At 59.6% G+C, this 11,680-nt stretch overlaps 1 protein-coding gene across 1 annotated transcript; it reads right to left on the reverse strand.

The window, feature by feature from the left end:
• Positions 1-457: 457 nt before the first annotated feature.
• On the reverse strand, positions 458-11,161 carry LGALS3BP (galectin 3 binding protein). The gene is made up of 6 exons (XM_046675976.1): positions 11,029-11,161; positions 9,002-9,076; positions 7,854-8,045; positions 6,968-7,099; positions 5,201-5,453; positions 458-1,891 (listed from the first exon to the last, which is right to left on the reverse strand). The coding sequence occupies exons 2-6, from the start codon at positions 9,051-9,053 to the stop codon at positions 817-819; spliced, it is 1,704 nt and encodes a 567-aa protein (XP_046531932.1). The 5' UTR covers positions 9,054-9,076; positions 11,029-11,161; the 3' UTR covers positions 458-816.
• Positions 11,162-11,680: the final 519 nt, after the last annotated feature.

Below are 11,680 nucleotides of genomic sequence, written 5' to 3' on the forward strand. Positions count from 1 at the left end.
CAGTGGCTATCTTTGTTTGTGGTCAAGCACCCTGTCGATGGGTATTTAGGTTGTTTCCAGAGTTTCATTCTTGTAGATGATGCTGAGCTGCGACCCTTTAGGCCTCACCCTGTGCACACGTGCAAGGAGGGAAGATGCCAAGCACGTGCTGTTCCTTCTGCCTGGAACACACCCTCCTCCCATTTTCCACGTCTGCTGCTCCTCCAGGGGGATGCAGGCTAAAGCAGGCCCAGCTGTGCCTCCCACCTCGAACCCTGTGGTTTCCAACACCCATTGTGCGATTTGTAACTACCCATGTGTTCGTCTACCCGCCAGCACCCGTCGTGCCCGGACACCGCAGCTTCATGAGGACACGGGCTGTGTCTGCTCACTCAGCGTACCTAGGGCCCAGCACGCCCAACATCTGAACACAGAATGCACTCAATCACCCTTTCTACACGAACGAGAGGACTTGGGAACCACGATGCAATTTTAATGATCTCAGACAAAGGACAACAGAGGACTGAGACAGAGACAGGCAGTGTGGACAATCTCACAGTGTCATGCTCTACCTGTTGCTTCCCGACAAACCGGCCAGGCAGTGGGAGAACAGGAATTCTCACCACCCTGGTGAGCACTAGGTGAAACCTTCCAGTAATTTCTCCAAGCTCAGAGCACTCAGTGGAAGCAGAGGGGACATCTGGTGGCAGCTGCTGGAGGTGCATGCAGAGGAAGGAAGGATGAGAGAGGCTCAGCTGGGGGCGGGGGGCATCCTGGGAGGCGCCTCGCTTCTCTGTGCTCCCGTCCCTCGCCCCCTCGGCTCACCCAGCCTCCCGTCTAGTCCTCGGCCGAGGAGTTGGTCAGGTAGAAGGGGCGGATGACCACCTGGAAGCCACTGAAGGACCCTGCCTGGCAGGGGAAGAGAGAGGCGCTCCTGGAACTGTTGGTGCCCAGAGCGCTGGGGATCACCGCCTTCGAGCCCTTGAAATCAGCGACGTGGGCCACGAAGCGCCCCCCACAGAGCATCAGCGCTTTGTTTTCATAGCCGATGGTGGGATCCAAGTAGCCGGACTTGGAGAGGCCCAGGATGGGGGGCTCGTCAGACGAGCAGGAGAACCTGTAGTTCCAGCAGCTCTGGACGGTGGGCAGGTAGACGGGAGACCAGGAGACGAACTTGTCCAGGAAGAGGAAGCTGGGGTGCTGCTGGGTCTGGAAGGACTGGTAGGCGTTGTACCCATAGCGGTAGGTGTTGTACCCATAGTGGGAGAAGGCTTGGGAAGCGGCCGTTACAGAGGCGCTCCAGGTGGGCGAGGTGTAAAGCCGGGGCTTGTAGGCGTCCTGGGTGAGATTCAGGTCTCTGTACCGAGCCAGCAGCCGGAAGGGCACGGTGTGGAACTCCAGAGCCTGTAGAATCTTCTTCTGGAAGAGCGCTTCATGACCCCAGTAGAGGGACAGATTGAACTGCAGCTCGAAGAGGTCCTGGGGCAGCATCATGGGGAACCGGACCTTTTCCACCAGGTCTTCCACCTCCCCGTGGGAGGCGCGCTGCTCCCGGCTCCAGACGTCCACGGCCGTCAGCAGGGCCAGCTCGCTGGGCACGGCCAGCTCACTCCTGGAGAGCAGCACTTGGAGCAGGCCCACGGGGACGCTCGGCCAGGCCTCGGCCTGCGTCAGGGCCTCGAAGTTCCAGGCCAGGAACTGCACGCAGACCTCCTCCAGCACGGGGTCCTGGGTGGCCAGTGCATAGGCGTGTAGGTCCAGGGGCATCTGGAAAGAGGGGTCCTCGGGCAGGAGGACGGCGAAGAGGCGCCCGCAGTAACTCTGCAGCTGCTCGGCCCCGTAGGCAGAGGCGAGCTTGTGGAAGCACTTCACGGACGACAGCGAGATGTCGATCCTGCGGGAGTAGAAGTACCTGGGCCGAAGGGGGGCCAGGGAGGCAGGAGCTGAGCGCCTGGTTACACCCCTCCCCGCAGGACAATAGGCGTACCCAGGTGTGTGCCGGGCCCACCGCCGACGCGATGCTCTATGACCTGTTTGCCACTGACCCACGGGCACCCCCAGGGGTGTTAGCAATTTCAAGAGGTGCTCAGTCCCACCAATTATCTCTCAGGTGGCCCCACAGTCCGAATCCCACATTTGCTTAGAGCGATGTATGCTGACGACGGGGCAGATCGCAGGGTTGGGAGGGTGGATGCTTCAGCCCTCCTGTGAGAGGCGGCTCCCACCCGGGTCCGGTCTCGGCCTCCTCCCTCGCCTTCATCCTTGCCCCCGTGGGTCTGAGCCTGGCCTCTGCAGGGCCCCACGCCAGGACCTGTTGGCCATCCCGGGCGTCAGCGTTGCACAGTCCCTCCCTTCCTGCCATCATGACCACCCTCGGCGTCCTCCGGCCCCAGCACTTGTCCCTGTGCCCCAACAACACGGGCATTGCCCCCGCTTGCTTCCTGTCTGTCTTCCCTGGTGGGTGACACCCAGCCTGCGTCATTTGTCACGTAACTCAGTGCTTTGCTGAGTGAAAATGTGTATGGAGGGAGCCTGCTTGGAGGGGAAATGCCAGGCTGGGCCTGCCACTGTCCCCTGGGCGTGGTGAATGAAGGCCTGTCGTGAGTTATCCCCACAGCCACAGGGCACAGGGGCCCCGGACCCCTGCCCACCGCATCCCCCTGAAAACAGTAGGTGTGCCAGCATACCAGGTGGCAGGGCGGGCCCTGTGCCCAGAGAGGACGGGGGACCCTGCGGTGCACAGTGACGGGGCACAGGCATGCCCTCGCTCCTTCCTCCTTTCCTGCCGTCATCATTCACTCAACACAGCGTGATTCCAGCTGCTTACCGTGAACTCTGGGCTAAAAAGGGCATCTCCGCCCTCTGGCTGGTCACCCACTGGCTGGGTACCTGCCTACCTGCGGCCTGAAGCTGGGAGCCTCTCCCCGGGGAACAGCACCAGCACAGTGGCGGGGGCGGGGGAGGGGGGCCGGACCTCCTGGGGCCGCTGCTTTCATCAGCAGTAAGGGCCCCCAAGGGCCCTGCCAATGGCAGTTGACAAAGGGATGGGGGATACTGCAGAATGCTTTCTCATCGCCTCCTAATTCTCATTTCAGGCGGAGAGGGACGGTTCCCAGGCTGGTGGCTATGCAGCCCCAAGGCCATGTGAACCCCAGCCCCGGCTGGCTCTCTCACCTCCCGGCCCGCCTGCCCACAGCCTCCACGGCGCCCAGAGTGGGTGGGAACAGGGGTCACAATCGGTTCCCCTGCCCTGCCGTGCCACCAGGGAGGAAAACAACCTTGAAAGGAAGAAAAAAGGACCAAAGGCTGGGAGTGTTAGGGACCCTCAGAAACCACAGAAACTGGCAGGACCCGGACAACTGACAGGAGGCCCTCCCTGGACATCAGGTGCTGAGGGGTGGCCCCGGGCAGAGGGGAGGGGGCAGTCTATGGGTGGCCCCAATGAGGAAGGGCTCCCGAGGCCTTCTGGGGCCTGGACGGGGCCAAGAGGCCAAGGTACCCAGCTCACTGCAGCCCCTCTGCCTTGGGGGAGGGAGAGACAGAGACAGAGAGAGATAGGGAGACAGGGAGAGAGGAGACAGAGAGAGAAGGAGACGGAGAGCACCGGCCAGACACTGCAGCGGGTCACCGAGCTTTGCCGAGGGCAGTGACTCCAGCCGGGGTGGGGAGGCGGCCGGGGCGGTGGGGGGGGGCACCTGCGCTAGTTCCCAAACATCCTAGAAGCCATCCCACGAGGAGGGGCACGGGATAGCTCCTAGGTTCTTACACTTGGTTGGAAAGAAACCATTTTAATTCTGTTTCAATTGCCATTTGTTGTTTTCTCTTAAATGCCACTTTCTGCTATATAAAGCTGTGGGTCATAGAATGAGAGCACACTTTTTAATATATGCAATTCTTCTTTTAAATGGATGCTTTCAAAATTCAAGCCCCTAGGAGGCCCCTGAGTGGTGACAGAGCGGACCCCCTGGGCTGTCTGGCAGGAGGGCAGTAGCCTGGTTTCAGGAGAGGGGCTGACCCCTCGGTGTCTCACTTTCCTGGTCTGGGAAACGGGCTCAGGAGTGTCGGCTGAGCCCGCTTGTGACCACACACAGGCATGTGCGGAAGCCTCTGGAAGGCGGTGTGAGGGCTCCTCTTGTGGGTCCCCCCCCGACCCCATTACCGCGTGGACAGATTGGGAGTTGTGGGTGTTCTGTCTCTCACATGCGCAAGTAAGGCGAGGAGAGGAAGGAGGATTTTCATGATTGTTTTTTAGGCGCTTGGGAATCTTAGATCGTGTCCTTATGACACCTAAGGGACAGGGAGTTGGGTGTGGTTTCAGGGCTGCCTAATTTCTCGTAGCCCACATGGTGTCCGTGCCTTCCTGGGGCCGTGCCGTGTGCTCTGGGGGGCTTGCCTTCACAGCCCCGCTGGCAGGTCACTGCGCCTGGCAGCCTTGAGTGTGAGAGGAGAGGCTAGACCGCTGACGCTCTCCTTCCAGCTCTGTCCCACGCTTCCCGCCCGCAGCCCCTCCACAGAGCGAGTCCAGGCTTCCTGCTCACCATCAACTCAGAATCCACAAAGAGGTTTATAGTTTCTTACAACAGTGAGTGGTTATCCAGGGAGATTTTTTTTATACAGTATTTTGTGAAAGTTCATATACTCGTGTGTGAGAGCGTGTGTGTTGAGGGTGTGCATGTGACTGTGGGCCCCTGTATATGTGTGTGCAAGTGTGCATGTGCACACGACTGTCAGTGTACATGTGAGCGTGACAGTTCATGTAGCGTGTACTCATGTACAGTGTGTGTGCCTGCGCGAGTGTGAGAGTGTACAAATGCGAGAACGTGTGTGTGAATGCGTACGCATAACGGTGTGAGTGTGCACACATGTGAAAGTGTGCGTATCAGTGTGAGAATGCAGGTGACTGTAAGAGTGAGTGTGAACGTGTATACACGAGTGTGCACATGTGTGAGCGTGCATACGTGGACGTGCAAGAGCATGTGGGTGTGAGAGTGTTAGTGTGTATGTGCTTGTGCAAGAGTGACTGTGCACATGTGAGCTGTGGATTGTGAGGAGCGTTGTGCACGTGAGTGTGCACATGAGTATGTGTATGAGTGCACGCATGTTGTGCACACGTGTCCGTGAAAGTACTGCTGTGAGCAGAGCTGGATCCCTTATCCCTGTGGTTGCTTTGGAGGGGGAGCCTGGGGACACTGCTCAGTCCCCCGGCCCCGAGGACGCTCACCTGATGAAGTCTCTGACGACGGGCACACACTCGGCGTCCAGCTCCATGGTGACGGTGCTGTCCGGCTCCTTCCACAGGGCCTGGGCCTCAGGGTTGGTGGACAGGATCAGCGTGTGGGCGCAGAGGCCCAGGTCTTCCTCCTCCTTCACCTTCACCCTGATGGACAGGTCACAGCCCCTCTGGCTATCAAAGATCTGCTCGAGAGCCACGGCGAGCTCGCTGGACAGGTCAAGGGTGTAGACGCCTCTGGTTACTAGAAGGGGCAGAAGGGAAAGCGCCAGGAGGCGAGGGTCATGGCCCGCGTCGGGCCCTGTCACTCGCTTGCTCTGTGACCCGGAAAACAATTCCACTCCCTGGAGTGCGTCTCTTCCCTTAAATTGCGGCCTCAATTATCTACTTATCGACTCACAACGGCTCCTGGGAAGACAGGAAAGAAGAGCCTGGGAGACAGCGCGCCGTGGCCCCGGGCCCCTCCTGCCCCCGTCAGGCACCCTGTTGGCTCATCCACCTCCCAGATGCAGGCAGCACCTCTAGCCGGGGGATTGGAGACGCTGACTTCCAGGGCCCGAGGCTCCATCCTTTTAAAGTCCCAATCAATCAATCGATTGATCTATCTATCACCTTGATGTTACCTTCTAAAACCAAAATCTTTTCCCTGGTTTGACAGTTGGAAGAGTGAGGGTATTATGGCAACCTGATGGTAGAGCTTTGGGGTCCTTAGCAGCTTCCTTCAGGAGGCCGAGGCCTAGAGAAGCCATTCGAGGCCCCCGGGGTGGTTCAGGGGGCGATGCACCCGGACCCCTCCCAAAGCCTCACCGGGAACTAAATCCCGTCTTTCTTTGCCACAAAGGTTTGAATCCATTCCCACATTTAAACCAGGCGGGCTCAGCACCCCGTCCCTCCTTGCACCCAGACTCTCGGGAGCCTCCTCTGGCCTCTACTCTCGCCAAAGGGCCCCCGCCAGAGGCTCTTCCCGCCATGCGCCCCGGCCCCACGCCCCGGTGCCTCTCCTGTGCCCTCCACAGCGCGAGCCCTCCATGTGGCTGCTCCCTTCTTGAGAGAACGCCCTGGCTTCCTGGGGCTCGGCCTCTCTCACCCCGAGCCTTAGGCGCTGCACGTTGGCCATCTGGTCCCCCAGCTGAGGGCTGTGGGAGTGGGCAGGGGGTGCCCCAGGCCCTGCACAGGCCCAGGGAGACGGACGGTGGGTGAGAGAACGAAGAGTGAGAAAACTGGGGTTCAAGGACTCTGATATGCAGAGGAGCCTGGGTTCATCAGAACGTCCGATGGAACTGGGGGCAGGGGGCGTGCTGGCAGCTGGTCACCAGGCCTCCCTGCCACCAGGAAACATTTAGAGCACCTTCACCATGCTGGCTGAGCTCACGGGCTGCCGGGTAATGCGCTTCAGGAGGAGAACTGACAGGAGTAACTGTTGGTGGTTAGATACAAGCCTGCAATAAGCAGCCCTGGCTGTTGGAGCGTGGCTTGTCGCCCCACAACCAGGCTCCACGGAGCCTTTCTGAGCGGGTCCTGGAAAGGGCAGTGAGGAATCGGGGATTCGTTGCTGTGGAGTGGTGGGATCTGCGAGGTTTCCCAGTGCTCCTGGAGAGAGGGCATCACCTGCCAACCTTTGCACAGGAGTGTGATCCGCGTGGAGGCCGTGTGTGCAGGGAGGGCAGGGAGTGGGCAGGACCTCAGCTCCTGGGGGCCACGGGCTCGGGCCTCCATGCCGGCACTCCGGGGGTCTCGGGATGGGGCACGCCTGCTTACCGTTGCTGCAGACCACGCCAGCATCCCTCTCGTGCCCGCAGTTGCTCTTCAGCCAGCCCAGCGATGCGCAGTCGGCCAGTGAGGGCTCTGTCCCTGTGCACTGCACCTCATCCAACATGACAGGGCCCGTTCCTGGTGGCACAGCAAGGCGGAGAGAGGCTTGGTGGGGAGCCGGGGCTCTCGGCCCCAGGAGGAAGGCCCTGCAAACAGGGCTGCTCCCCTGAGAAGCCTTGTAAAGAACAGTCACATTTTTTGCACAAAGAGGGAAAGAGTGCTCTGCCATCCCCACCATGCACGAAAGCAGCCCTTTGTCGTTCAGAGTCCCCTCCAGAACGTGTCCTTGTTTATATGTCTTCTACCAAGTATGATCTGCTGACTATCGGAGCGTGGGTTTGGATTAACTATCGTTAACATTGTACCGTAAACTAGCCTTGCTTTCTCATAACGTCTGTCTGCTTCATAGACGTCGAATTACTCTCTCATAATTTACGCACCTTCCCTGTCGCTGAATGTCTAGATTATTTCCCTTTCTTCTGAATCACAGCCACTGTGTCAGAAACAATCTTCCTGCACACAGACTTTTCTTTTTGGGGAAAATTGTCTCAAGAAGATAAATTCCCAGGAGTGGAGCTTCTGGGTCAAAGGGAACAGACATGGCTGAGTTCCTGAGTGAGGTGCCAAGAGCCTCGGCACCAAAAAGTCACATCAAAGTGTGAGGGAGGCGGCCCGGGAGCTGTGCCAGCACAGGGCTTCAGTGTTCTTTCGATTGTGTGCCCATGCTACGTGATAGGAATGCCATTTGCATATCTTAGGTGATGGTCCCTTCCTGCCTGGCTGCTTGGCAGCATGTCTCAGCTTTGGGGGTCCTGGGGACTGGGAGGCCTACCTGGCCCAAAGGCAGCTCTACCGAGAGCTTTGGTGGCATTCTCAAAGCCCAGGGCCCGGCAGACAACTCTGGCATCCATCAGGTCCCACAGGTTGTCACACACTGTCCCCCACTGGCCTCTGTAGAAGATCTCCACACGGCCCTCATAGGCGGTGTCCCCGTTGGCCAGCCGCATGTCACCATCTTCCACACCTGCAGGGCTCCCGAGGGAAAGCAAAGATCAGTGGGACGAAGGTTGGGCGGCTGGGACTCCATCCAGGCCAGCAGCACTGAGTGCCCACACTTCTCCAAGGCTGTGTGCTTTCATGGGGGCAGTCAAGTTCCCCCTAGGTGTGGGGACTGCTGGACAATTAGCTTTAAAGCCCCCTGTCCATTCCTGAGGGGGTTGCCCACTGGGGAAGAGTGGAAGATGTGCATAGCCACCCGCCGCCAACACATAGCAGGTAAACTTGCCTTTTCTCATCTTCGAGGTGTGAGCCCTTTGCTCCGTTGATAGAAAAGGCACTGAGAGTCAGGGTGCAGGACCCCAGGGAAGAATGGGGAGGGTAAGGGGCCCATGCTGACCCCACCTGAGGGTGTCTGGGTTTGGGGGTGCAGCTGTGCACCACAGTAAGGACTGCTGGGAGGGGTGTGGGGAAATGCTAGGGGCAGCAAACCCAGGGACCCCCAGAAACACAGGCAGAATGCGCCAGGAACAGAAAGACAGCAGGGTCGTGGCCCCACATTCGTTCTTCTGGGACTCAGCTCCCTGAATTCCCCCGCCAGCCCCTCCCGGTGCTGACAGGGCCAGGCAGGAGCTGGGTGCCATGCCAAAGGGCAATTCTGAGCTGGGGGTGCAGCGGACCTCTGTGGGGTCAGCAGGATGAGCAAGGGCCTCCTGCCTCGAGGTGTAAAGAGCAGGAGGACAGGTGTCCAGGACTCTGGAAGTTTGTGTCCAAAGGGCACTGACCTCATGACCCCCAGCGTTTGGCTGGTCCAATGAGCCCCTCCTGCTAGGTCCCTCTGGTTCCCACTGGATAGAATGGAGAAGCCCCTGGCATCCCCTCCAGAACGTACAAACCACCATGACTCAGGGTGACTGGGGTTCAAGCAGGAGAGACCGGGCTTCTCCCACTGCTGCTTCTGACATTCCCCAGGGCTCAGCTCACCTTGCGTCCCCGTGAGCAGCAGCCACATCCAGAGGAGCCACGGGAGGGCCATGACCTTGCCTGGGAGCCCTCGTCCTGCAGCAGGAGGCAGCAGAGTGAGACGGCAGAGCTGGGCAGCCCTCAGGACCAGGACCTGTCTGTCCGTCTGGCTGTCTGTCTGTCCGTCCTTCAGACCCTCCTTGTGGAGGGCAGCAGGCTCCCGCAGAGCTGTGAGTGTGGGGAACCCCCGGGACTCTAGGCACCTGGTAGGAGGTCCTCCCTTCAGCTGAAGGGTGGTCCTCCAAGGACGAGTAAGACTTGCCCAGATGAAGGGGGGTGAGCTGGGGGCGTCTCGAGCACGGAGGACAGTGGGAACAGGAGCCCTACTCAGAACACCAGGCCCGAGTGTGGCTGTCAGTGGGGATGGGAAGAGGGTGGAGAGGAAGGAGGTGGGGTGTGCAGGGCCCACGTCGGGAGAGGCCTGGTGAGCTCGCTAAGGGTGGGGCTTTATCTTCAGGCAATGGACCTCTGCGGGAGTGCCCGAGGTCTGCAGCAGATAAAGAACATTCTGGAGTTCTGGACCATGTGAGCCTTGGAAGGGAGGGGAGTGAGAGCAGGGCAGGGGGACATGTCAGGAGGAGGCCATAGTAATCCAGGCCAGGAGCGACAGAGGGAGGAGCGGCAGTGAGAGATTTCAGGCTGTGTGTGGGGGTTGGGGGTCGGAGGAGAGGGTTCGGGGCTGAGGCCTGGGTCTCTGATTGTGAAGCTGGGTGGGGGGTGGGGGCTACACTGGGGGCAGGGGGACCAGCATGGGGAGGAAATGCTGAGTGGGCTCAGTGTGGACCTGGCACTGCCACCTGTGAGATCAGCGTCCGCAAGAAACAGAAGCTCAAAGAGGCTGGGGGCCGCCAAGGCCACAACAGCCAGCTGGGCTTGAGGGGATCGAGGTCTCCCAGCTCTTGCCTGGAGTTCCTTCCTCTCAGTAAATCTTGCTGCTCGCTTTTCTTCTTCATCCCCATCCTGCCTCCCTCCCCCCATATCCCCACCCGAAAGAGCCAGTCATTGTTTCTCTGGCTCAGTAGGAATCCTGCGACTGTTCCCATTCCTGGTGGTCCAGCCAGCGGGGGACAAGGCCGGTGTTGTGAGCGTCCCTATAAGTCAGGGCCCGGTGACCTGGAAGCAGCGCCCCGGTCCAGCATTAGTAGCAGCCCAGGGCTCCTAGGCACACTGAGCTGCTAACTGGCAGTGAAGGGCAGCCCTGTGCTAGGGCTGCTCACACGCACCAGCTCATGGAATCCTCACCACAACGAGAGGAAGGCCTTGTTGACCCCACCTTACAAGTGAAGGAGCTGAAGGCCAGAGAGGTCACCAGCTCCACGTCACACAGCAGGTACGGGCAGGTGGGGGGCTCCATTGCATCGAGTCAGTAGATGGCTGGAGGGCCAGGGCGACCACTGTCCAGTGTGCCGGGGACCGTGCCGGCGTTAGCACTGGAAGTCCTGCGTGCTGGGACATGCTGCCAGTCCCAGGCAAACTGGGATGGTTGGTCACCCTCTATGCTCCCCGGAGAGCCACCGCCGCGAGGTTTGTTGGCCCTGGGACAGGAACTCAGGCCCTGGAAGACGGCCAATCAAGCACCTTGTGCACGCCATGCAAATGTTGCTGCCCTTGGGGTGGCCGGGGCCACCCATTATTGCCTGACTCCCTCATATGGGAAGTTGGGACGGGGCTGCCCCTGACCCATATGGTGCCTTGGTGCCAGTGAGCAAAGGGGCTCTTCCTTCGGGCGCAGTCAGGTCTGGGCCAGCATGCACAGATAGGTGAGAGGGCCATGGGCTGAATTCCAAGCTTGTGTGCCCCTTTGGCTGGTGTCCCTAACACAGTGAATAACCTGCCCAACCATACACAGAGGAGGTCCTACAGATCCGGGAGTAGCACTGATGGTCCTGGGCTCAGGAGGAGCACCAGATCCCCGGCTGGGTGCAAACAGGAAGACTTGGCCCCCACTAGATTACATCGTGTAGAGAGAGCAAGAGGCCTGAGCTTACCTGCCAGAGGCAACTATGGATGGTGCTCCTGAATCCTCCCTCTCCTGCTGCAGGATCCCTCTGCAGGCTGTCCTGCAACCCAGAAAACCCTCCCAGTGGGACGTAGTCAGACTGCTCCCAGGAAATGCTTCAGAAAACTGAATCTCGTTTCGATTTCTAGAAATCATGTGACTGATTTCTCCTGGGGTTGGCTGCTGACAAGCCTGCCTGGGGCTCCCTTCCTCTCAGCTCTGACTGTGGGCGTTGGGGATGGCAGCAGCCCAAGGCGGCAGTCTGGCTGCCCTGATAGCCAGAAAAGACAACTGACAGCCACATCTGAACCTAAGCACTCCTCCCAGCTGGACCAGCACCAGGCTTGGCATCAGGGGAGGGGGGAGGGGTGGGGAAGCAGAGTCAGCGAGAAGAGCAGCGGGTGGGCACGGCCAGGCTGGGTCTGCATCCAGTGACTGGGGACTCTTGGCAATGCTCTGACCCCCAGTTCCTGGGTCTTACACATTTCTGGCAGTGTGGACGGCACTGGGGTGGCTGCTTATTTATGAGTCCACCCTGCTGTAAGCACTTGGCATGCCTGACTTCACAGAGAGGGCCACATCCCACGAGGCTGCACAGTGTTGTGCCCCTTATGGGGGGAGGGAGGCCCTGAGACATGAGG

This window comes from Equus quagga, chromosome 11 (assembly GCF_021613505.1).
Source record: "Equus quagga isolate Etosha38 chromosome 11, UCLA_HA_Equagga_1.0, whole genome shotgun sequence".
Classification (NCBI taxonomy): domain Eukaryota; kingdom Metazoa; phylum Chordata; class Mammalia; order Perissodactyla; family Equidae; genus Equus; species Equus quagga.